The sequence below is a fragment of the Acipenser ruthenus genome, chromosome 15 (assembly GCF_902713425.1).
Source record: "Acipenser ruthenus chromosome 15, fAciRut3.2 maternal haplotype, whole genome shotgun sequence".
NCBI lineage: Eukaryota > Metazoa > Chordata > Actinopteri > Acipenseriformes > Acipenseridae > Acipenser > Acipenser ruthenus.
The window spans coordinates 488,710-515,143 of record NC_081203.1 but is presented as its reverse complement, the minus strand read 5'-3'; the positions used below and the strand labels follow the sequence as shown (position 1 = coordinate 515,143).

The 26,434-nt window shown below is 47.7% G+C and overlaps 1 protein-coding gene across 2 annotated transcripts; it reads left to right on the top strand.

Annotated features, from left to right (window-relative positions):
• The first annotated feature begins 238 nt into the window (after positions 1–238).
• On the top strand, positions 239–25,874 carry LOC117962299 (neural proliferation differentiation and control protein 1-like). Of its 2 annotated transcripts, XM_058986687.1 has the most exons (9): positions 239–659; positions 12,176–12,322; positions 19,841–19,939; positions 20,100–20,306; positions 20,794–20,860; positions 21,282–21,366; positions 21,485–21,564; positions 21,951–22,050; positions 23,238–25,874. In XM_058986687.1, exons 1-9 carry the CDS (start codon positions 557–559, stop codon positions 23,307–23,309), a joined length of 960 nt encoding a protein of 319 aa, XP_058842670.1. In that variant the 5' UTR covers positions 239–556; the 3' UTR covers positions 23,310–25,874. The 2 variants fall into 2 exon arrangements, with proteins under 2 accessions (XP_058842670.1, XP_058842671.1); XM_058986688.1 differs by lacking the exons at positions 239–659; positions 12,176–12,322 and adding an exon at positions 15,772–15,921.
• Positions 25,875–26,434: the final 560 nt, after the last annotated feature.

The following is a 26,434-nucleotide window of genomic DNA, read 5'->3' as shown; positions in this document are numbered from 1 at the left end:
CTATCTATCTATCTATCTATCTATCTATCTATCTATCTATCTATCTATCCACCATGCGTTTACCATAGTGTGTGTGTGTGTACTGTATATGTGCTTTAGTGCAGTAAATTAATAGTTAACCCTACATTCCGAGCCTTGCCTTTTCCAAATTAGGGGAACAGAGATGCGTGGCTGGCAGCGGCTTGCATGTTCAGTCGGCAGGCAGCAGCAGCAGCAGGCATGCAGCAGTTCAGGTAAGCACGCACCTGCCGCGTTCTATTACCAAACCAGTTTAACCGACGTCATGACGACACCTCTTAGCGTGCGGCCCCACCCCACACGCCAGTGTGACAGCTCGCTCGCTCTCTGGCTCTCTGGATTGTGTCTGCTGATCTCCTCAGCGCATCTCTGACACGGGGCGTACGAGGCAGACCTGCGCGGCTTGCTTGGCTAAAAATAGATCTTCTTCTTGCTCTTCTGTTTGTCGGTCGAGTGTTTCAATTCTGTGTTTGTGGGGCGATGACAAGCCCCTACTCCCCAAGCCCCCTTCTCCAGTGGTAAGGACCCCGTTCCGAGGATGACAGACCGGAGGAGAGGTGTGTTGCGCCGGCTGAGCGCCGCGGTGTTGCCCGGAGCCGTGCTGTGCGCTTTCCTAATGACAGTCCACGGCAGTTTACCTGGTAAGTGCAGTATTGACGTCACCGCGTTCTGCAAAAAGACAATTGCGATGAAACTGCTTCTGTACCGATGATAACGTGAATATTATTGTTTTAGTTATTTAAATGGGTTCAATAGGATAGCTCTTTGTTTACAGCAGTGCTCTTAAAAAAAAAAAAAAAAAATGACAGTGTTATTATTATTATTATTATTATTATTATTATTATTATTATTATTATTATTATCGTTGTTGTTATTGTTGTTGTTATTATTATAGTTATTATTATAGTTAACGCCTATTCAGTTCAGTGCGTTTAAACAAACATATGTTATGAAAACATCACACAGTTAATATTTTTCTTTAATCCAGTGTTGTTTAGCCTACTGAAGTAGATTGAAATAGAGACTGCGTATTGTATTGGGGGCATGGATACATACACATTTAAGTAACATGTACTGATTCAGTTAGTATGTATGTAGATGGGCGGCATATATACAGTATATATTTACAGTGTGCAGGTGTACTGCAATAGCACAGGGAAGGCCTCGTCTTGAATCCGTGTTCTTTACAATAACAATCTTCGGATGCATTTTTAAATCCGGGAAGGTTTAATTACAGGAAAGACAGAAAGAAACGCGAGTGGAATCTGTGTAATGCGGGCAGGCGTGTTATATATCATCATCCATAGAGATAAGAGCGCTTGTCTGTGCTTTATTTACACGATTACGCCGAGGCCGGTCAAATAACTGCGGGCTTCAAATGCGTTTAGTAAACAATGCATCGGTAATGACTTGACTTGATCTGCATGTTTGCGCAGTGAATGTGCGAGTCTCTGCGGATAGCATGGAGCGACACGATGATAATACACTGTGCGCTCTATTAAACTCACAATAGAAGCACATCGTTATCTGCGTCGGGTTGTTTTGCTCTGGCTGATGTATTGCGTACTAGCAGTTCGCGGTTGAAAATGCTATACGGTAGTAACACAAAAGTGCAATTAAACTGTGTAGCTTGTGCCCCATGCAGTACCCCACCAAATCACAAGGCAACATTGAGACAAACACTCTTCCGAACAGCACAAGAGATTTCACTCGTCATTTTGTTTGCCTCTGGATACATTTGAAGCAGTGTTTGTTCAAATATGAAGCTGCCTGAAGATCACAGGAGCAGTATATCCGCATGGAGGTCTGTGTAATGTGTGCAGTTTTAATGAGAGAGAGAGAGAGAGCGTGGAGGTGAGGGCACAGGGATGGGATCTGACCGCTCGGGGATTAGAGAGGACCAGTCTGTGCGCAGGGTGATATGAAAGATAGTCATTCAAAAGTACAAATCTATCACTGGCTCTAAAAGGATCGTCCGTGACAGTCAGGGATCTTGCTACACGTTTCCCTCCAGGGAACGTTTTGAATTCGATGAACACAAAAATAATAAATACATGTGCAAATGGGGAAGGCCAGTGGCACAGAAAATGTCATTTTAAAACGAAAGCCTGCAATACAGAGCTGGGGTACGTTAATGTAAACAATATTCAGGGCGTGTTTGCTATTTAGGAGCGCCCCCATTTATCATTTCCATTTGAAAACCACAAAGTGTGTTTGTGACAGATTTATAATCCATGCTAATTCAGTTTAGCTGTAAACTGGAAAGGCCAGTGAAGCTGGAAGTGGATTAGAAATCCATTTGAAGTGGTTTTCTTCAGGACCTGTGGTGCTCAGTGAAATGATGGACGTGGCTTTGGTTATTAATGCAGGTGAAATCCAATCGGACTGTTATGTTTACTGCTGTGGCTGTTTTTCAAGTGACTATGTAAATCCTGTGGTTTGTTGAAAACACACAGGCCACGCAGAGTCACCAGCCTTGCACACATTAGAAACAGAGTTCAAAATGATGCATGGGCAAAATAGTCAGACGCTTGCACAAAATTCAAGTATACTTTTTAGTATGTGAAATACACACATTCTGTAAAACCAGACATGGGTCAAACTGCTATGCAATGGGAGTCTTATTTCCCTCTCATGGAACAGGGGGTTTACTCACTGTGAGGAGACGTGACCACAGGGTTTACTCACTGTGAGGAGACGTGACCAGGGGGTTTACTCACTGCGAGGAGACGTGACCAGGGGGTTTACTCACTGTGAGGAGACGTGACCAGGGGGTTTACTCACTGTGAGGAGACGTGACCAGGGGGTTTACTCACTGTGGAGAGACGTGACCAGGGGGTTTACTCACTGTGGAGAGACGTGACCAGGGGGTTTACTCACTGTGGAGAGACGTGACCAGGGGGTTTACTCACTGTGGAGAGACGTGACCAGGGGGTTTACTCACTGTGAGGAGACGTGACCAGGGGGTTTACTCACTGTGAGGAGACATGACCAGGGGGTTTACTCACTGTGGAGAGACGTGACCAGGGGGTTTACTCACTGTGAGGAGACGTGACCAGGGGGTTTACTCACTGTGAGGAGACGTGACCAGGGGGTTTACTCACTGTGAGGAGACGTGACCAGGGGGTTTACTCACTGTGAGGAGACGTGACCACGGGGTTTACTCACTGTGAGGAGACGTGACCAGGGGGTTTACTCACTGTGGAGAGACGTGGCCAGGGGGTTTACTCACTGTGAAGAGACGTGACCAGGGGGTTTACTCACTGTGGAGAGACGTGACCAGGGGGTTTACTCACTGTGAGGAGACGTGACCAGGGGGTTTACTCACTGTGAGGAGACGTGACCAGGGGGTTTACTCACTGTGAGGAGACGTGACCAGGGGGTTTACTCACTGTGGAGAGACGTGACCAGGGGGTTTACTCACTGTGAGGAGACGTGACCAGGGGGTTTACTCACTGCGAGGAGACGTGACCAGGGGGTTTACTCACTGTGAGGAGACGTGACCAGGGGGTTTACTCACTGTGAGGAGACGTGACCAGGGGGTTTACTCACTGTGAGGAGACGTGACCAGGGGGTTTACTCACTGTGAGGAGACGTGACCAGGGGGTTTACTCACTGTGAGGAGACGTGACCAGGGGGTTTACTCACTGTGAGGAGACGTGACCAGGGGGTTTACTCACTGTGGAGAGACGTGACCAGGGGGTTTACTCACTGTGAGGAGACGTGACCAGGGGGTTTACTCACTGTGAGGAGACGTGACCAGGGGGTTTACTCACTGTGAGGAGACGTGACCAGGGGGTTTACTCACTGTGAGGAGACGTGACCAGGGGGTTTACTCACTGTGAGGAGACGTGACCAGGGGGTTTACTCACTGTGAAGAGACGTGACCAGGGGGTTTACTCACTGTGAGGAGACGTGACCAGGGGGTTTACTCACTGTGGAGAGACGTGACCAGGGGGTTTACTCACTGCGAGGAGACGTGACCAGGGGGTTTACTCACTGTGAGGAGACGTGACCAGGGGGTTTTCAGAAGGTGCTGCCTGTTTGAGTGATTGTGAATAAACATCAGGAATGGAGCCGAGATAACTTTCCACTCAACACACCTGGTGAAATGCCACAAGCGATTACATGAAGGTCATCCGCAGGTAATCTTGTGTACGGAAAGTCAGTGCTGGTGAGCGGCAGGCACAAAGTAAACCAGGTATGAGAAGCCAGCGGGTCGCCGTCAGAATGCCAGTCCATCTTATCCTGGGCACTGATGTCAAGAACGTACAGCACAATTCTAAAGCTACAATAAAACCTGTCAGCCTTCAACGGCAGGATTTCAGAGCCGCTGACACTGCGTTGTGTTGGATGATCTTATTCCTGCCCACAGCTTTATACTAACGCTGCAGAAATAAGACAGCCTGTGCCTGCATTGGCGTAATGTCGGAATAGCGAATGTTTTGTTATTTTGTAGCGGTTTTCACAAGTCCTGAACGGTCACACATTTACAATGGGTCTGTCTATATTATTCAGTCAACGGTGATTGAGAATATCACAGACCTTACTCTGAAATGGTTGAGTAAATACGTGTTAAAGCAACGTGGTGGGGTTGGAACTGGATTCAGGGGAGTTCCTGTGCTGGTTTGACAGCCCTGCTTTGCTGTGGTGAGGGTAGCTGACTGGCTGAGTTTGGGTTATGGTATGGTGAGTGTGTGTTAGGTGAGGGGGGGTAACCTGAAACCAGCCTACAACAAAACAGCATTCCGAGAGGCATGGCAACCGACATCATCCAAAACCAAGCAAGGACAGAGCAGAGCATCCTTGAATCCAGTCAGGTGCAAAGATCCAGGGTCTCGCTCTCTCTCTCTCTCCCTCCCTCCTTTTTCTCATCTCTTCCTCTCATCTCTGGCTTCCTATCCCTTGACATGTCATGCCTTTCTCTCAAGCTGCCACCTTTCAGAAACCTGTAAAAGAAAGAAAGCTTGATTGCCATGACTACTAATGGTTCCAAAGCAGCAGTGGAGCTCTGAAACATTAAAACAAACATTTCTGACGTTCCGTGTACTTTTCTCTGACCCCGCCCTCCCCCCCCATCCCCCGTCTCTCCGCTGATGAGAATTCACTGTGATGCAACAGGTCACGGCAGCACTAATGTTGGCATCCGTCTTTTTCTCACAAAAACAAATCTAATTTTAGTGCACCGGCCAAGGCTTCTTTCATGTCTCTCTTTATCCAATTACTCTGTAAACACGAGGCTGCACTGAAACATGGCACTGTATCCCTCCCTCCCTCCCTGCAGACAGCACTGCCACGTCTCACAATCTCTCCGCTGTGAAGCTGCAGTCACATGGGATTGAAGAATAAACAGCAGCTAAAGAAAGCCAGCTTTCACTTATGTCTGGGTTTTCTGTTCATTTCCAATGACAACACTGGGCTAAATGCAAGTCAGTTTCTGAACAAGATGAATTCCTTCCTCTCGTCCAATATAACAGACCCCCCCCCCCCCCCACTGCCACCAGTGCTGCCGTACAAACTAACTTCAGGCCTCTGTTTTTTTTGTTTTGTCCGAGCTGTTGAGGAGAGGAGAGCAGGAGAGGAATGTTAAGGTTGTGGTTTTGACTACAGTAACACTGCAGGGACAGCCATTTCCAAAATAACCCACGAAAACCAAGAGCAGCAGTCAAGGTGATGACGTGGTCTTCTAGTGTCCTGGGTCTCATCAGGATTGATTCCTCACGGAGACACAGCCATGCAGCAGCAGCAGCTTTTGAAAAGATCGCTTTCCTCCAGCACCCAGTTCAGCTGTCCTTCCCTCACTGCCAAGAGAAACCGTGACGCAGCAGAGACTGTGGCATTGTTCTGGCTTCAGGGGAGTTTTATCAAGAACATTGCTGAGTAAATAGAGTTGCAGGGAAGGGACTGCTCAAATATTTGAGAGTTAAGCATGATAACCAGAGGGAATGGAAACTCCCAGTGGTTCTGTTAAGAATTAGTACTTTTTCCTGAATCACTAACAGGGCAGGACCTACAGTATTACTGCTTTGAAAAGCACTGTGCAGCTTCCCTCTGGTTACATCACAGTTATTACATTATGTTTTCATGTTAATCCAAGACAATTATATTTATAGCTGCTGCATTAAGATCATGTGTGACTATTTAAGTTCACTTTGAATTAGCTGGCTCTCAGATCCCCAGTACAGCACTGAGTTCTCTATACTAGACTGTATTGAATTAGCTGGCTCTCAGATCCCCAGTACAGCACTGAGTTCTCTACACTAGACTGTATTGAATTAGCTGGCTCTCAGATCCCCAGCACTGAGTTCTCTATACTAGACTGTATTGAATTAGCTGGCGCTCAGATCCCCAGTACAGCACTGAGTTCTCTATACTAGACTGTATTGAATTAGCTGGCTCTCAGATCTCCAGTGCAGCACTGAGTTCTCTATACTAGACTGTATTGAATTAGCTGGCTCTCAGATCCCCAGTACAGCACTGAGTTCTCTATACTAGACTGTATTGAATTAGATGGCTCTCAGATCCCCAGTGCAGCACTGAGTTCTCTACACTAGACTGTATTGAATTAGCTGGCTCTCAGATCCCCAGCACTGAGTTCTCTATAATAGACCGTATTGAATTAGCTGGCTCTCAGATCCACAGCACTGAGTTTTCTGTGCTGTATGCTGTATAGAATTGGCTTAAATATCTTCCTAAAATTCAAAAACTGTTAATGTGATCTATTATGAACAAGATTTTTTTTTTATTATTGGAATGTATACAACTGAAATACAATTAAAATAAAACAGTAGAGTACCTATTGAGCCCTAAACCCTGTGCCACGGAGGCATCGCAAACCTGGCATCGGGGCGTGAGGGGGTGAGGGGGTGAGGGGGTGAGGGGGTCTCAACAAGAGCTATCTGGTGGTGCTCTTCACAGAGCCATGAGCCCAGAATGCGCGGGATGCATGAAATCCGTATGGGTTTCATGAGCGAGGCGCTCTGTAATAATTCCTGTTTGTGGCCGCAGTAGCACAGCACTGTGCTGATTTATCACGCTGCCCGCGGTGTTATAGATCAGGACTTGAGTGAACGTGTGATTTAGAGCCCGTTGTGGAACACCTGGGCTGCAGGAGAATTTGATCTGAACATTAAAGAAAGGGCAGAGACTGCTGTGCTGTGGAGAAGGATTGGATTGATGGCTCTCCCACCTCTCTATTCACCCCCCTGTCGTGCGCTCCTCCTCCTCCTCTCTCCATCTCTCTGTTTAATGCATTGCTCCCTCCTCTCACGCTTTCACTCCCCACTCCCTCTCTCTCTGCCTCCCTCTCCATCTCTTTGTTTAATGCATCTCTGTCTCTCTCCATCTCACTCCCTCCTCTCTCTCCATCTCTCTGTTTAATGCATTGCTCCCTCCTCTCTGTCTTTCTCTCCATCTCTCTGTTTAATGCATTGCTCCCTCCTCTCTCTCTCTCTCTCTCTCTCTCTCTCTCTCTCTCTCTCTCTCTCTCCATCTCTCTGTTTAATGCATTGCTCCCTCCTCTCTCTCTCTCTCCATCTCTCTGTTTAATGCATTGCTCCCTCCTTGCCCCCCAGTCAATGGGCAGAGTTCCATACACACTGAATTACATGCAGAGGCAAAGCAAACACTGCCTGCTGTGAACTATAGGGCTGTCCAATGAAGAGCTCTCGCATCGTTTGCAGCTCAATGACCACAACAGTGTGTGTTAATGTGCAGCAGCAGCTTCTGGTTTAGTCTGCTTTCGTTTGTGAAGTGTACTGTTTCCGTGTAGCGATGTGCTTTGATTCGTACGACGCTGTGAGAGCTCTCTGGTAATTAGTGAGAGAGGTCATCAGCTCTTCTGCACTGCATAATAACAGTCTTGTGACTGTGTCAGAATCATAAAGGAACAGCGAATGAGAGTCCATCTCCCTCCGTTAAACGAAAGCGTTTCCATGTTTAAGGACCTGTAGCATGTAGATACTGATACTGATGCCAGCAGGCCCAGTTTGCTTTGTTGTGATCTCCCCCCTGGTTCATATTTCAAGCAGCGGACGAAGCCCCATTGTCTCGCTTTCCTGTCTGTACCTAAACAGGAAGTGCACAAATCCCCACCGTTGCTAGGTCTTGCTTGGTTACCATTTCCATGGGAACTGACATGAATCGTTTCTGCCAATGACTGCCAGTTTTGAGACTTAATTGAGACTCTGTCGCTATGGATACAGGATGTTCAACAGAAATTGTCCCACGCTTGGGGAGTCCATTTCAGAACAGCACCGGGGGGGGAGTGGGGAGTGGGGAGTGGGGGGCTTTAACCTTATGAAATTTTACTCTGTTTTATATTGAGTTAACACAAGCCGAAACAAGAAAGGCAGTCCCCTGAAGGAACAGGAGAGTGTTTTCATTCAAATACTTCCTTGTTTAACAGGGAACACCCAGCATGGCTCTTGGGTTTATAAGCCGCGTTGTGTTTTTGTGGCTTCCAGGTACACAATGAGGTGCTGCTGGTTTCTGTTGAGTAAAGGCGCCGATGTAAATGACTATGGAAACACCCGTTCTAATCCCTTCTTCATTTCGTTTCAGAAGGAGGAGTGTTCATTGTTTAGTGGAGCAGGTCTGACTGCACCTCCAGGAATGCTGCTCTTGTTTCGTTTGTGTGAGTTGTGTTTAATGGGGCGCATTGTTCTCTGAGAACGAGAGAGTACCCGCCCTGAGCAGGGAGCTGTGCTTGACAGACGGACGCACCCTAACTGGACCTTTCAGTATCTACATCCGTCATGCTTATAAATGCGAGGGATCAATACAAGACGATTCTCGAGGCTATCAGTCAATCTGTAACCACTCTGCATCTGACAGGAAGGCAATCGGCTCACGTTTAAACCCGAGTTTCTCTTGGTTTTGCTCGGGCAGTAACGAGCAGGGCTTGTTTCATTTGGCTTGCTTTGCATGTCTTAGATATTTTGTTACATCATTTCACATGTTAAAAAAAAAAGAATAATACTCTATGTTAAGATTGCCCAGAAAGTCTTGGCTGTAAAGCAATGAATAATGAATTAGGAGGGACTGAAGGAACAAAATGAGAGTGAAACTCCCAGATGCAAAATCCTCCCATTAGAATGTGCGTTTGAAATGCGATTGTGTGCAATCTATGTAAATAAGATCAGAGGGACCATTACTTACCTGAGGCATGAAAACACAATACAAGACCGTGTGCCAGTAACTGTACAAATAAAGAGCTCATTGACACTCTTACAAAAGCATGAAATGTGATTATTTTGCTTGAACTGAATCTCAGTTAGGTGGTGAGATGAACGATGCAAGTCAAAGAATAACACGCTTTGAGTTCAGCTGGACGCGCTTGTTAAAATATAGACCTGCTTGTCTAATTGGTTTATCAAAAAGACGCTTCATCAGTCAGCCCCATAAAGACGTGCTTCATTGTGCATTGCTACGCTATAAGTAAGGCTGTGAACAAACGACAGGACACGCTGTGGGATTGCAAACGATGCTTGAGTGGAATTGTAACGTAGGAATATGTAACAGGGTTGCTTGCAGTGCCTGGCTGTGTCTCACACTATATTGTTTGTTCTTGGTCCTGTGTTCAATGACTCCTGATACAGCAAACCCAGAATATAGGTCTGTGTGCTGCACAAGATGCTGCAGTGCCAGGAGTGGGCATTCGGGCCACTCAAGTGGGGTGGACAAGCTTGTTTTGTAGTTGTATAATGCACTGATTGAGGATAAAGTGAAAACTCCCAACCGAATCGCTGTTGTGAAAGAGGTGACCACTGGCCCTTCTGCATTGTGCTGTGTATAGAAGGGTGTGGTAAGATACAAGGTGATACCCAGAGGTCAGAGACACTGCCCACGAGTGAGGACTCTAAGGTTCACCCAACAGGTAATAATACAGGCTGTCTGTCTGGCCAGGTAAACACGTGTGAGTTCAGAGCTTTAGAGCCAGGATAAAACTCAAAGAACAAGCTGTCCATCTCGGTGAACTGAAGTGCTTTTGAATTCAGGTTGGGGAGTCTGTAGCAAAGAGCTGGGTTCAGTGAGCACTGGCATGCCTGTTGCAGGGCGGGCTGTTGAATATGGATGGGTGTTTGGAATATGAACCAGAGTGCTGGGATTAAAGTAGCTCAGCTCAGCTCCGAGGGACCGGCATGCTTTCTGCACCGCTGTAGTTTTCAAGATGTTTTCAAGTGTTGTTAAATAACCCCAGTGCCAGCTATCAGATGTCTGACGCAATCCGCTTTCTATCACAGAATGCAGCACCCGCGTTCTTTCTCGTTGTGTGGCCTCTTTCAATCCAGGCTTTGTGAAGCAGGAGCTTTCTTGGTGTGTGTGTTTACGCAGTGGCGTGTTCCAGGTCATGTGCTCCCAAGAGCTGGGTTTGATTGGACCGCTCTGTAGAACAGGGTAGTAACGAGGGTCTCAAAGCAGTGGACCGACCGGCTTTTCTTTGAACTGTGTGTTGACGTTGCTTGCTCCATGCACAGGGTGCAGGCTATTAAAACACAAGGCTGTATTGTTGGGGTTCTGAGGATGGACCCCCCTCTCCCTGTCCACACGTCACAAGCTGAACCATCCCAGACGCCCCTTGTTTTCGAGAGCACGCTGCAAATCTGATGACGTCACCAGCCCAGGCTCCGACAGTCGTTATGGCAACAGATGGTTCCTTATCTTGCTGGTGCAGGCAGGCAGAGGCACCAGAGGCACTGATTATTTATTTAAATCAAATGAAGATAACCGCGCCCACGGGAGCAGGGTGCCCTTCCAATACCCTTCCTACTCTGTGAAGGGAGCCTCACCTGCTTTCAAATCCTGCTCTGTCCTAGTTCATATTTCTTGACGTGCTTTCATGCCAATGACACCACGTGACGGGGCTCGGTTTAGTGAGCTTGTACGCCCCCCCCCCCCCCCCCCCCCCCCCCCCCCCGTGGCTCTGCATTACACGCACTCTGGCTTATGAAAACAGCTCTGCTAGGCAGTAACCAGTCACTGCTTTCCAGTGACTCTTCAGTGTCTCTGCGTTCCTTTATAATTGATCTGGAAAGAGCGCTGGGTAAATAGAATTAAAAACAAATACCATTTAAAATAATGAAATACACAATGAGCTTGTCTTTTCATATGACGGTGGGTGCATGACAGGTGACATGAAGTGGGATTATGTGAGCTCTGTGTGCTTTATACCTCCCACCCCCAATCCCAGGATTACACTGAAGCTGCTTGACAGAGCCGTTGAGCTTCCTCACTCAATCAGAGAGCCCTCGACAGTACACCCCCCCCCCCCCTCGCGTTGGGAAGGCTGGATTAACGCAGTGTTTTACAAGCACAACTTTAACCTGGGACATTCTCCCTCTCGTTCTCTCTCTCTCTATCACTATCCCTCTCCAGCTCTCTCTCTCCCTCTCTCACTCTATCCCTCCCTCTCTCTCTCTCTCTCTATCACTATCCCTCTCCAGCTCTCTCTCTCCCTCTCTCACTCTATCCCTCCCTCTCTCTCTCTCTTTCTCTCTCTCTCTCTCTAGCTCTCTGCCCCATCCTTTCACTGTTTTGTTATTTGAATTTTAGGTGTAATTAAAAGGTCAATCTAACAATATAAAACAAACACAGATGTGCACACTGCTCGCTGTAGCTGTGACTGTGAGTTGCTTTGAGAGCTCGGGTGCAGCGCTAGCACAGTTTCGACTGGAGGCAACGTTTGATCATTTTTATATTCGGCTCTTTAAACAATTCCTTGATTTATAGTGCCGGTAGCTTCAGGCATTTTCTGATTGGCTTCAGAGAACGATGTCACATTTCTGATTGTTTTTCTGCAGCTACGAGCTAGGCTGTATGTCACACTGAAGCCTCTGCTTCGAGATAATGGGGACCTCTTTTTTTCACCTTGTTTTTTCTCACTGCAGTGTCTTCAGTCAGTGCTGTGCGGGGGTGAGGTCTAGTGGTCTCTATGTTGTATATTCCTATGATATAATTCAATGTTTTGACTCAGACAGCACCAGTCCACGTGTCAGGAATGACTGGCGTTCATTGTGATAAATGATCCGTCCGCTCTGCTGATCGAACAATGAGATGTGTCATCAACAACAATGTTCTCAAATGTATTTCAAGAAGCAGCGCTCGATTGCTTGTGTGCTGTAAGGGGTTCACGTGCTGTGTCTCTCTTGTCTCCTAGTGGACAGCTGTCCCCGCAGTCTGGACTGCACCATGCAGCGCCGGCAGTTCTGCAAGCCTGGCTCGAGGGAGTGCGGCCCCTGCATCTCCCCGCTGGTTGAGGATGAACACAAGAACTGCGTGGTGATGAAGCGCAGCCTGCATGCTGGTGAGTGCATGTGTGTTATAATGGGTGCCTGCATGCGTGTGTCTGGAATTTACAATGTGGGTTATGACCCCCTCCATGATTTCAATAAAGCAATAAAACTTTGGTTTTGCCTTCACCGGTGACGTGGTTTTAATGCTGCTGATGGCATAAGCGTTTGGAGACTCGGTCCTTTGCTTGATCGCTAGCTTGACTCAACCCGAACCACCACGGCCACAACCAGGATCCCCCCCAGGCAACCCCTAATGGAGAGACTGCCCCTCAGTGACTGCCTTCACACTCCGGGAGGTTTGTAGAGCTGGAGGAATCTGCATGCGTGCCCCTGCATTAACCCCTGCCTGACCTCCAGTCTCTTCAGCTCCGCACTGACGTCACTCACACAGCCCGACACCTAATTAACGAGCGAGACTCCTAACGACCCTGGCAGGGAACGGGGATAGCGACAGGGCTGCAGACTGGGAGATTAGTGCAGTGTACAGACTCGGAGACACGGCTATGTGGGCCGGGGATGTGTGTGTGTGTGGAGCCTGTGTGTGTGGAGTCTGTGTGTGTGTGTGTGTGTGGAGTTCTTGTGTGTTTGTGTGTGTGTGTGTGTGTGTGTGGCGGGGATGGAAATAAGCCAGCCGTTCCTGCAGGCTGACCTGTAATCAGTACCCTTTTAGAGCTCTTCAGAATGTCAGGCTCATTACCAGCAAATCCTACCGACTCTGCAGAAGCAAACATGACTGGGCTATTATAGATCTGTGTGACTCACCGGGGGCTCAGGGCTCGTAAATCAGTTTAGAAACTCGAGCAAAAGAAAAACTAATCAGACCAAAAAAAAAAAAAAAAAAAGAATCAAGTTTAGGCAAGTCTTGCTGCTGCTGAAAAAAAATCAATCGTGGGCTTAAGGGTTCAACGGGGTGGTTCAGAGGAGAGGGAGAGTGACCTAACACTGTGTCTCAGGCTGGGGGGCTCCACTCTCCTGCATGCCCTCCTGTGTGATACCCGATATCAGTGCAGCTCACAGTCCAAGACCTGCTAGGGAAGGAGAGCAGGAAGCTGTCAGGACAGGTGAAAGGGTGCAGAGTTGGACATAATTCGGAAAACACCTGCCATGTATAGCACACACCTGTCTGCCTGCGGTTCAGAGTTTCCCCTGCAGCAGAGAGCCACGGGAGACGGTGTTAATTAGATCATTGACACTTCCATCCACCCTGTAGACTCTGTATACAGATGCACTCAGAGGAGCGGGCCCTGTAGACTCTCTGTATACAGATGCACTCAGAGGAGCGGGCCCTGTAGACTCTGTATACAGATGCACTCGGAGGACTGGGGGGCAGTTCAGACTCGATGTGCAGCTAATTATTTATAAATCTGCCAAGGTGTTGAAATTGGAAGTGGATTGGAGCCCAGGTGAAAGGCTGGAGTCCTAACCCGCTGTGCCCCACTGCAGCAGAGTTTCGTTTCATTAAGTTTGAGAATTGCGTGTGCCAGCTTGGAGTGCACATGCTATTACAGGCTTGTGAGAGTCGGGTTGATTTGCCAAAAACACACAAAACAGTTATTAATAGCAAGTGATCCCCAGGTACGGCGTGCACACCCACCTGCTGGCTGATGAAACATTCATCCTCACATTAGCCGTGCTACACAAACACCCTTGTGCTTTATTCATATTAATGAATGCTGTGAGATATTGACAGAGGAGCGGATCTGCCGTCCACCATCTGTCTCCCCCGTTCCGAGCTCCAGGGCCTGTTCTCTGCCTGCGTGCGTGTGTGTGTGTGTGTGTGTGCGTGCACGTGTCAGCATGTGTGTGTGCCCGTGCCTCCGAGCTGCACCCAGCACATGCTGTACACTTGTATACACACAGGACTTTAATGCCAGATCCATCAATGTTTAATGGCTGAGACTTACTGCCATGCTGTTCTATGAAATATTGATGCTGCGGAGTGTGAACTGCCCAGGGTTAAGGATTCAGTACCACCAGCTGTGAAGCTGCAAGCCTAGGAACGACAACTGAAAATATATATATATATATATATATATATATATATATATATATATATATTATATATAACGAACTAAATAAAATGAGACTGAACTTTACATAATAGCACAATGACACGCAGAGCACTACTGTAATTACTGTTCCAGACACTGAGATCACAGAGAAACATGAGAACCTGAAGAAACATTAAGAACTGACTGCTCCACATGCACGCACGCATGCATGCACACACACACAATCACTTGTGCATTACGAGGGCGTAGAGCCTGTCCTTGTTCTATTCCAGTGGGAGGGTTTGCAGGTTCGGTACTCTCATTTACTGTAGAGTGTTTGAGCAGGGAAGTGACGAAGGTTACAGCTTCACATGAGCATTGCTGAGACTGCAGGCTCACAGAAAAAAAAAACCTTCGTACTTGGAGGGTTACTTATTTGATTTGATGTATTTTTATTTGATTTGGATGTATTTCTAATCTCAGTTTTGCATATTTTTGTCAGGGTTAGCGATTTAGAATTCTGTGTAAAACTGTCCGCTTTCTATTTCAAAAGCTCTGCAAATCATTTTGCAAGGGTTAATGAGACTGGAGAGATGAGGAGGTTCGGACTCTTTGATTTCCATCCCCTGTGTTCTCATACTCAGAAGAGCCTTGAAGGTCTGTGCTGAGTTTTTTAATTGCTCGCGGGGGCGGCTATTTTAATGAGGACAGAAATGCTTTTGAAGATTGCCCGTCATAGTTAAATACCTGGCTGGTCGTCTTCCCACATCGACCCAAGAGGTGCGTGACGAGCCAGCTGCTTGAGTGCTTCAGAGCAGCAGCTCCCAGCCCAGCCCTTGCTGTCCTCCACACACACACACACACCCCCAGCCTGCTCTGTGCTGAGGGGCTGAGCTCCACTAGAGTCTGCCTGCTGCATAGGGGGCTTCAAAGGGAGGTCTGACATCACCTCCTGCCCACTGCAGCAGATCAGAACACCCCTGATCCATTACACACACAAGCTTTTCAGATGGATGATGTGCTGTTACGGTGCCTTGGCTCTGAATCGAAAACGGTTTTTGCTGTAATGGCTTTTAGGGGATTGATGCAGCTAAAATCCGGAAGCCCGCGCTTAGACCCTGATGCACCCACGCTCTCTGCTTTGCACCAGCGATTCCCACCACGAGCAGTTCCCTGGTTCTTGTGATGTCACCCCCCCCTCTCCCTGCTGGCCTGTGATTGGCTGTCTCTCTCTCTCTCTCTCTCTCAGTCCGTGCTTGTGTGTGGGTGTAAGATGCTGGTGTTCCCTCAGTCCTATACAATAGACTGACAGAGTGAGAGAGAGAGGTGAGACTGGCTATCGCTCCTCATCCCTGTGCCTTTTCAACAGTTTGAATCGACAGTGTGTTTTGTGGCTCGTTGTTTTACATATAAAGAAATCCAGCTTTTACACTGCGAAGAGTAATACAAAAATATATATATATTATTTTTGAAGCCTTTTTGATTCTTCTTCAAATTGATTTGTTTGCACAATATGAACTTGTGGCGGGTTCTGTTTCCGGAGTGCCTGTGTGCCCTGGTGATGGTGTGTGCCAGCTCGCCGGTGCATCACCGCGAGCGCCTCTTCCAGTACAGGACAGGTAAGAGCGGGCGTTACGATCGGAGCACACTGCGGCAGTGCTGGAGCTGGGGGGCTTGGCTCTGCTCATCCTCGTTCCACATGTCACTTGAGCTGCGTGTGCTGGTTTGTGTGGTTTTGAACAGGCTTGGTGGGCTCGTGCAGTTCAGTGATGAAGCTGATTCTGCAGTTTGATTGCAGTATCAGGGGCTGCATATACTCCTGTAGCACCTGCTTCCGTTGATCGCGTTCCCTGCAGCTGTGAAGCTGCTTGTATAAACTGGTACTCTAATGGTGTTGTTTAATGTTCGCTTGTGCAATTCCCATGAATCCGTTGTTCTGTATCTTTTATTAATCGATTCATTCATTCAGTAATTTTATTAGTTTTCTTCATGTTAGTATCTTATTGGTACAATAGGACAACGTCGCCTTACAGCTGATTTCGTGGCGTAAAGGGATGCCTTGTAAAGGGGTAGCGCTGAACCCACTGATCGCAGACTAATCAAAAGGACGGGTGCTCCTTTCTGTCTCCTGGAGGAGACAGCCCTTAACTGATATTTCCAAAAGCCCCGCGTCCAGTTTGAACCGCTCCTCTGTATTGTTTCTCTGCTTCACCTTGACCTGAGGTTTCTAATGTGTTTTAAATTCTGTAATGTGAGTCTCCCACGCTGGGGGAGGGCAGGACACTCAAAAGCGACTTTCCCTTTGAGTGGAAGCTTTTGTTGATGATTTTACTGTAGGAATATCTGCAGGCACCAGGGGGCGCCAAAGGGTGCAGATCTGACTGATGGAACCTGTTGCCAAGGGGTTGCTGTCTGTTTCCTGGTAACCTGTGCAGCTGTTGATTGGGTGTCGCTGCAGGGGAGGTCAGGCAAGCATGGACTGGGGTGGGGGTCTGATTTTTAAGGCTTTTATTATGTTCAGCCCAATGATACTTTTCTCTGCTTGTCTGAGTACATTCACATGGGTGTGCTCATGTATACTCCTGTCATCCGTATGTGTGGCTGCGTTTGTTCTTCTAGCACGGTGTGGTTTGGTTCTTTGTTCATCTTCAGGGCAGTGACGAGGTTTTCATTCCTGCCTTTGTTTTGCCGACCGAGTGACTGAATATTTTAATAGCAGATGCTATCACCTAAGATCTAAGATCTGTTCTCCACAAAAGAGCCATTGAAGTCCTCCACGCACGCACGCTCACCCTCACACACACACACACACACACAGTGCCGTACTGTACAGTACAGCCCCCATGCAGAATTCAGGAAGGATCAGTGGACTATCTGTCCCCGCAGCTCCTGTTAAAGCTCAGCGTTCCTTCCCTTGACTCCTATCCTGTTTTCAGTCTGCAGCAGTAAGGAGCTGCCCAGCTCGAGTGCCAGCCGTTGCAGGAAGTCGATGAGATTACTGTTGAAATGTAATGTTATGTGTGTTAAACTCCCAACTCAATCACAGTGTTGATTTCCTGCCGTATTTAGAAGCACTGACCACCAGAGGGCAGCACAGCTCGCTCACAACAGAGTCCCTCATCTGCTCCAGTGAGATTAAAGCACCTGTTAGTTTAAGCATTAGAACAGAGTTATTTCTAATGTAGGTTTTGAACCCTTAATGGACGTAGGAAAATCTCTAAAATTGTCCCACAGTAAAAGCATAGCCATTTGTAATAAAGAATAGCGACAGCATGGTAAAGCTTAGATAAGCATTGCAAAGCGCAGAAAGGTCTGGAAAAGCATGGTAAACGATGGTGAATGCACTGGCTTCAGTATCAAGCGATCAGGCGTTTTCAATCTTTGAAGCGTTCTCCCTGTCAGATGCACTGGGGTGGTTTGTTTTCACTGCCCAGCATCTTGTTAATTTCACATTGACCGCGTCTCTCTTTATTCAGCTCCGTATCGTCTCTCATTAGCTGTAAAGAATGATAAAGAGCGAGCAGGCAGACCCCTGTGTGGGGGTTTCCAGGACACAGCCAGCTCCCCACAGCAGCACCTTCTAGTTGAATGAATAAATCATTAATATCGCAGCTCTCGTTTCAGTTCACAAATTAACAGCTTCTGTTTGTTTTGCAAACATTTTGGGAATGGGGGGGAGGGGGCACCAAAACCTAGAATTATCCAGATGGTTCAGCCATCCACACAGGCACACGCTCTTACATGTATTCCACACCCCTAAACATGCAGATGGTTCGGCCCGCCCCCAAGTGGTTCCCTGCTGTGGGGCACTTGGCTGGATTAGATGATAGGGGAGTTGGGGGTGGGGGGTAAACAGAGATCTGACTCCTGCTCTTTTGAAGTGAGTTTTAATCCTTTTAGAGGTTTGTTGTCTGAATGCAGGCTGTGATATGCGTCTGGAGAGCTCCCTGGACCTGAGCTCATCTCACAAATGGGCTGATAGGATCGTGGGTTTCTGTTGTCTGGAAGCTTTCAGAAATACAAACACAGAGTTTGAGTTCTTCCTGAAGTTTATTCCAAAACCGAATGTCCTTTTTCCAAATTCTGATTAAAAAAAAAACAAAAAAAAAGATCTCACAGTCCCCTTTCCATCGGAGAAACTATAGCAATTAAGCCAGTGTTCTACAAACAACAGACGTATTGAATATTTTATACTAAAGCGACCTAAAGTAAAACTTCCCTAAGTGATATTTTTAGTCGGACCACATCGGGGGTTGAAACTAGGAAACCCAGTTCCTGACATTATAAAACAGATTTGTCTGTGCAAGACAGCACCGAATCAATGGAACGTACCCTGGTCTGCTTTTCGGTTTGCTCATGGGGTTTACAGGGAGTTTACAGGAGTAGTATTGCATGTATATTTCCGTGACAGGCTCTCATTAATATAAATATTGCAAGACTTCCTCCCCGAGCTGTCTAATTGCAATTGAATTGCGTTAGCTTACCCCCTCCCTCGCTCCCCCCTCGAGCAGGCTGAATATTGGGCTGATCTCTGAACAGGTGACTGGACCCTGCCCCCTGCAGCTCCCCTCAGTAGTGTTCTCTAAATCTGCTGCTTTGGTGATGGGAAATCCATCTTCCCTTCTAGCCTCCCCCTGGCCTGGCCACCATGCTCACACACAAGGCCTGCCCCCGCCGCCTTGTGTGTGAGGGCAGTACAGGACCTGCTGTCCGCTCTGATGCGGTTTGAGGCCTTGTTTACATCTGTGTCTGAGAGGGAGGGCAGGACGGGGGGGTTGGGGGGGAGCTGTCATTGATCCAGCCCTCCTGCAGTGCTCTGTTCCTCTGCCACACACAGACTGCGAGCCCCTGGTTGCTAGGGGAGCGCCAGGCCCCATGCCTGTGGAATGCAGGTTTGTTGTTGACGACGAGACTTTATATGGTGGCTTCTTTTGTTTCGGGGCTCTTTGCCTCGCATGCACTCGTGGAGCGGCCGGGCCCAGCCTTGTCATTCATCCTGGCTTTCTTTGCTTTTCATTTTGTCCCGTTGCTCTTCCTGGCTCTACACCTCCCCCTGGTACTGTATATTGCTTTATGACCCCTTCCTGTAACCCCCTTCCCAGTCTTCACCGTCTGCTTTTTCCTTTCTTCGCTTTGAAGGTGACCGATTTCAGTGCTGCTCAAAATCTTTAGGGGTTTTGCTGTAGAATCACTTTCTCGTTAATAGTTTTTATAGTCCTGGCAATTGTGGACTCCCAAACCTTTGAGAACCCTTAAGAGCCTTTTGGATTCCATTTCTCAATTGTTGACTAGAGTGTGTTTGTCTCCCTTTTAAAAAAAAATAAAAAATACAAAGATGCTATTGTAATGACTCCGGGTGGCTGAATATCCTCCATAATCTCTGGCAGCATCCAGGAGGAGACCACATCATGGCACAATTAGACAACAATTAGAAAGATGATACAGGAATTCACTTCTGCTGTTTTGTTAATTATTGTATGGGTGTCTCTCTCCCTCTCACCCTCTCTCTCTCTCTCTCGCCTTCTCTCTCTCTCTTAGGAAAGATGTCGACTGTTCCCAGTGTGGATGAGGAGATCGACTACCTGGCCTCCATCATTGCCAAACAGAGACACCAGCAGGTAGAACTCAAACAAGAAGGTAAGCTGGCCAACAAATAAGGAGCACCTGCCATAACATTATCAATGAGTCACCGATTCAAAGGGGCGCGTGTGCCTGTAATCCCTTCAGGGTCCTGTTGTGCTTGTTGTATATTAGAAAGCTCTCCAGGTAATGGATCTCCGTTTGTCTCTCCTCACAGACAACCCGTCTACTGTGATTGGGAATACGCTGGAAACCAGCAGGAAGGAGGAGATCCCAGTCCAAATGAACGCAGATGTCCAGTCTGCCACTGGGGAGGCCAAGGCCAGCCAAAGCCCCACCACAACGGCAAACCCCCCCACCAAACCGACCGTGCGGCACGGGCCTGTGACATCACCCTACCCTGGCAACGATGCGCTGCTGCTCAGTATGTACCAAGACTAGTGAACCAAGACTGAGCTGTAGAGCAATACTTAAAAAAATAAAATAAATCTACTGTTTCACAACTGGCTGAAAAGGTGCAAATTTAGAAGGTTCATTCTGCGTGACGTCTTGCACAGCTTCGTGGGCCTCGACTGAATCATTCGCACTCAGAGTGCCTTGTTGTCTGGACGGCCTCTCCCTCCCTCGTGTTGTGTGTTATGATTAGTTTTCCTTCGTCATAACTCCTTTCTGTACTCTGCAGCATTCGAAACGGCCAGTCCTGCGCTTGTTTGAAATGGCCAGTGCTGTGCTTTGACGTAGGCAGACTCTCAGGAGAGCCGGGAGCGGTGTTGTGAACACTGGGTTTATATATCACTGCAGTACGAAGGGAGACGGACCGTTCTGTCATATCAGACGCTCTCTAAACCTCTGCCTCCGTCTGGGTTGTGCCTGACTGGTCTTCTCATCCCTCTCCCTCCCTCTCTCTCTAGCCATGATAGTCGTGTGCACTGTGGTTGGAACAGCAGCTCTGATAGTAGCTGGCGTGTGCTGCGTCAGGTAAGACTCTTTTAAAGAACTCCACTGGTTCTAAAGTGAGCAGACTCTTCTAGTCCTGTCGTACTGGCATGCATGCTTACAGCAGTCTTCAATAGCACAACCCTATAATGAGTGTTTGCATGCATGTGAGGATGCAGCTTTCAATCAAAAGAAGAGTGAGAATATTAATAACAACACGCACCGTCCAATTCTGGCTTTATTTGTTATTTATTTAGTTGACTTCTTTTTTAAGGTTTTACATGCATAGGACAGTTCTCTTTTTTTATTCCTAATACAGAATAAAGAAACAAGTAGCTGGATATTAAACGCTGGGACAGAAAGCCCTTTAGAATAAAGATGTAACGCAGCAGTCAATATCCTTACAGCTCTGTTTCTCTATTGGGTGTCAGTGTTGACGTGTGCTCTCCTGCTCCCCCTACAGGTTACAGAAGGATATGCGTTTAGCGCAGAAGGTGGACTATCCTGCGTTCAGAGTGATGGGCCCCACCACATTCGAAGGCACGTCGGTAAGTGAGACGTTTTCACCAAGATCGGCTTTTTAAAAAACACACTCTGCACTGTTAAGTTTCCTGGTTTGCAGTATTTTTTTTATGTAATGTGTTTTTTGGTTTTTTTTCGTCTCAGCCCGGTGATAAGAAGCTGGCACAAAGTGCTCAGATGTACCATTACCAGCATCAGAAACAACAGATGCTGTCCATGGAGAAGTGAGTAGACAGACGTCAGAAAAGAGTCTCGAGCGTTTGAAACCAGGACACTTCCGAGCAACCTTTTCAGCAATTCATGAAGCAGCTTGGTGGAGGGGCGACGTTTTTAAAGCCTTTTAAAGCATTTTTTTTGTGAATAGTTCCACATCAAGCTTGATCCTAGCTGATGAAAAGGGGTTGCATGAAAGCTGCCTGGCGTTTGTGGGATTGCGATCAAGGCTGTCACAGTGCGTCTTGGTTTACTGACGCGCCGTGCGTTTGGTATTTGACGATGGGAGGAATTTAAACAGCTGTTTTTGTTTCAGTTTTAAACGTGATCAGCAGGGATTCTCGGAGACCCTGACTTCCAGGCTAAACGTCTCTCGATGTTCTCTCTGTGTTTTTAGACACAAAGAAGAGCCCAAAGAGCCAGGCTCCGGTGCCACGTCAGACGAGGAGAATGAAGACGGAGACTTCACTGTGTACGAGTGTCCTGGACTGGCCCCGGTGAGTGCCATGGCACAATACATGCAGCTCACAGAACAGCACTCAGAGGTGTGCTTCATTACAGGGAGCAGAGCCCAGGCGTCGCAGAAACAGCACTGTCTTCCCCTCATCAGCATCACATCTTCCTGTACATCCCTTTGGGGGGGGAGGGAGGGAGGGGGGGAGGGAGGGAGGAGCCCCATATCCGGCCACCACCACACTGTAGATTCACTTCCTGGTATCAGGATCTTTAAAATGCAGCAAGAGGGAGTTTCATGTTTCAGGTGGTGTCCTGATACCTGCTGCGCAGGAAGTGAATCTACAGTGTGGTGGTGGCCGGATATGGGCCCCCCACCTCTCTGAGTCAGAGTGAAACTTACCAAAGGGACGTACAGGAAAGATGTGATTAAAAACAAAACTATGGAAGGAGGAGATTGGACTTGTAAGAAAAGTGTTATGCTAGTGAGAGGTAAGACAATGGATTTGAATTGAAAGTTTGGATTATTTCCCCTGCCCTGGAGCCTCTGCTGACCCGTTCACACTGCACCACGCCTCTCCACAGCTCTGTGACACAGGCAGGAGGTAATGGGGAAGGTCCTCCTCAGAGCAGGTGTCTGGAAGGGGGGGGGGGGTTAGAAACACATTGTCGCGTCCCGTTCGTGTTCATTCACCAGGCAGAGCTGTCTTTAATGACCAGCACCCTGGTCCTGAGCGGCAGTGTGAACAGTAATGGAGTGAGGTCTATTCACTTGCTAATCCCACTCACACAGCCACATGAAGGGCGTCAGGACCTGTTTGCAGCACCATTGAAGAGCTGTGCGTGGGGCCGCTCGAGAGCAGCCAGGGCATTCACACTCACTCAGCCTCACTGCACCGCGCTGCAAGCGTCACACCCGCGGAGCTGTAGAGCCAAACACCCACACTTCCAGGAGCTCCGAGGTGCCCTTCTGTATCGCTGTGCAGCTTTGAGCAGATGTTGCCATGGAGCAAAAGCTTAGTGTAGTGACCTGCAGGAGGAGGATTAGTGACTCTGCTTTGGGATGAAGCGTTTATACCTGCAGGGATCAACACTGCTTTCCCATGGCGGCTTCCCTTCCCTGTGTTTTTTCATTTTCAGTGTTGTGTTCATTTTCCGTATTTGTTGTGTTGGAACCGTGTTCAGTGCGTTCTTGAATGAACCGGAGCTTGTGTTTGTGTCTCTCTTTCAGACAGGAGAAATGGAAGTGAAGAACCCCTTATTTGACGATTCCTCTCTCCGCCCCCAAAAGAACCACCAGTAACCCCGAAACCTGCCCCTCTTTCCAAAACCACCCCCTGAAACCCCCTCGCTTTGGACTGCACAAACAGAGGCAGGATTTAAGAGATGAACAGGCTTCTCTACTGAGACTGGAGTCCGAGGAGGGGAAGAAAGCAAAAGGATTTGAAATTGGCAGGACGGGGACCCCCATAGCGCCCCCTATGGATTGTGCTTTGACACTGCTGGGAATCAACCCCCCTCCCCACACACACGCACGCACGCACGCACACACACTAAACTGGAACCAGTGGGAGCGATGGGCAGACAACTGGTGTTGTCGGACTTTTACTGGGTAGCAAAAGGGTTGAGGGTGGCAGACGGACCTCGAGGAAACGTGTGGGATTATGGCCAGAATCCTTTGCCTTTTTTAGGTGTCTTTTTTAAGGTTTTATCAGTCGTGCTGGTGGGCACAATATTGCATTTGAAATCAGATTTGTTTATTGCAGCTGGTGCAATTACTTACTGGCTGGGGTTTGAAAAACGTGTGCTTTATTTAAAGATGGATTTGTGTGTGCATGTGTGTGTGCGTTCTCTCAGGACAGGGACTGTATGGAAACACAAGAGAACACCCAAGCCTCTGCGAGACATTGCTAGAGAGACACTTAGCAAGTATCGCTCAAGCTTGAAAGAATAAATAAAAACAGCGAGATTTAAATAAAGTGCAGGTTCGAGGGCCCCAGCATCGCCATCACGTCATTGTAATAAATCTATTTCTATATCCCAATATCAGAGAATAAGAGGCTCTCCTGTGGGCAATCTGACACCCTCTTCCTCTAAACAAACAGTCTGCCTTCTTTTGCCATTGGCTGAATACCTCCTGCTTGCTGATGGGACGGGGGATGGGTTTTTGTTCTTGTGATTTGAATCCGTGTTTGCTTTAGTGCACAATTAATCCTTCTGAAGATTTCTGCTGAGCGACACATATGCATAGCGATGCATATCATTACTCACTCAGCAACATGCTTACTCTCTTACACTCACACACTCACACTCACTGCAATCGCATTGCAGTACAAACATGAGCTTCACTCCACAAACACTTTCATATCCAACCATCTACATGACATAAAAAAACATATTGCATATTCAAACAAATGTATTTAATGTAAATACATAAATAAATGTATGTATACAGACAGAGGCACGAGGAGATTAGATTTATATAGGAACATATATTTATATGTATAGGCACAATGTTTATCTAGACCGAGTCATTTAATCACACATCTTGATTGGATAGTGGCACATACTGTTTCTGCAAACTGGGATTTTTATAAAAACTGTAGATTACTTTCTGATAATTGATACCCCTTGCAATTGCGTAGCATTGGCAGGAATAGCATCTCGTGTGCTCAGCAGTTACCAGGCGTCCACTGAATGTGAAAGTGTGCGGCAAGAGGGGGCAGACTGGCCAGTGGGTAGCACGGCCGAGGCATCAGGTAGCCGCGTGGCTGACGTGAAACTTTAAGAGCTGCATTAGATACGGTGTTTGAACACTATGTCAAATGTTTTGCAATTATACGTGTTATATTTAATTCTGTTTGTAAGCTCTCTCTCTTTCTCTGTCTCTGTTTGTTTTTCCCCACGTCTGCGAGACACTTCATGATTTATGCAAAAGCAGACTGGGCCACTGTGCTTGCCCAATTCGTATTTCAGTAGCCAAGCATCAGCGAAGCATTTGCTGAAAACTGCATGGCAGGGGGAGGGCTTGTATTAACCACTGGCAGAGTATCCGAAGTCTCAAGCGGGTCAGAGACGCCTCCGACAGTATAAAAACAAACCCTTTGCAGAAGTGGGTTTCATACTTTTGTTTGCTAACAGTAGTCTCTGTCTTGAAGAGGTTCAGCACCCTCACACAAGGGAGGGGAGGGGAGTCTTGTATTTTAAATGAAGCGCAAAGGATTTCTTTGTCCTTCTTTTTAACTACTCTTAAGCACACTCCTGGCGTTGTGTGTTTATCTGAAGGCTGCGGTATTGAGGAGCATCAAGCACGGGTACCACAGCCTACCTGTCTTTACATCTCCACTGAGAACCGAGCCCCACACACAGGGGCTGTGTTCCTGGGAGCTGCATACTGGTAAAAACCTGCAGCATACAAATGAATGGGATATCTACTAATACTCTTTTTAATAATAATCAAAAAAAAAAAAAAAACGCTGCCAGTGATCAATACCTAACCCCTCCACCGTCTCTCCATTGAGTCGAGTCTCAGTTTGACACAGCGCCAGGGTTACAGTTTCCCAGCAGAACCACAGGCAATGCCCCTGGAAGAGTGCTGGTCCTGGGTGTGTCTTATATTATACAGAGAGGCTGGCCCGCCCATTGCTGCTGCTGCATGGAGCCCTGCCCCCCGGTTCTGGAGTGAACGGGGAGGGGGAGGCTCAGGGCTGAGTCCGTGGGGGGGAGCAGGCAGCCCGGGCTCAGTGTAACCCAGTGATGCTTTAAACTTTCCTCTGAAGCGGCACGCCTGTTTGGAGATGTACAAATCATTTTCAGCTGGGACTGCCTGCATGTAGACATGATTATTAAATATTTGTATTACACTGCAGATCAGCTGTGTTGGTTTGTTGGCTTGTTTGTATGTTTGTCGGAGGGGGGGGGGGGGAGTTGGGTACATGAATCTATAAAGTCTTCCACACATGTGCAACCGGAATGGAGACACAGTGGCAGAATGCCTGGATATTTGAGGCCCATCTGTAGGTGCAGCACCAGGACCATGCCTTATCCCCCCACTCTAAAGGAGCTCCCCAGGGCAGTTTATGACCCAGGCAGTCATTGCTGGAGCACCAGAGAGTTATTGGTGTCTGACTGGCCTTCCTGTTCGTGAATGGCAGTGATGATGGTCCAGTCTGAGTAAAGATCCCTCCTCTCCCCCTTTCTCTGCAGAGACCCCTATGAATCACAGAGACCTCAACACAAGTAGCGTTACTGCTGTAAAGTGCGCTGGTGTTCGGAGCCTCGATTGAGATGAGAAACACAACGTTGGAAACGCTGCAACTGACTGGGAAACTAGAGGAGTGTTAGGCATGGTTTTAAAATGAGCACGTGTTAGCACCAGTCTTATTAACCCTGCTGCCATGCGTCATCTTTGTTGTATTTTACACTTCA

What these genes read in the sequence shown, in the direction of transcription:
- LOC117962299 (XM_058986687.1), top strand. Translation starts at nt 557, where the DNA reads ATGACAGACCGGAGGAGAGGTGTGTTGCGCCGGCTGAGCGCCGCGGTG. An exon ending in GAAGCGCAGCCTGCATGCTG is followed by an intron (nt 12,323 to 19,840) that starts GTGAGTGCATGT and finishes TCTCTCTCTTAG; the next exon opens with GAAAGATGTCGACTGTTCCC. An exon ending in GCTGGCGTGTGCTGCGTCAG is followed by an intron (nt 20,861 to 21,281) that starts GTAAGACTCTTT and finishes CTCCCCCTACAG; the next exon opens with GTTACAGAAGGATATGCGTT.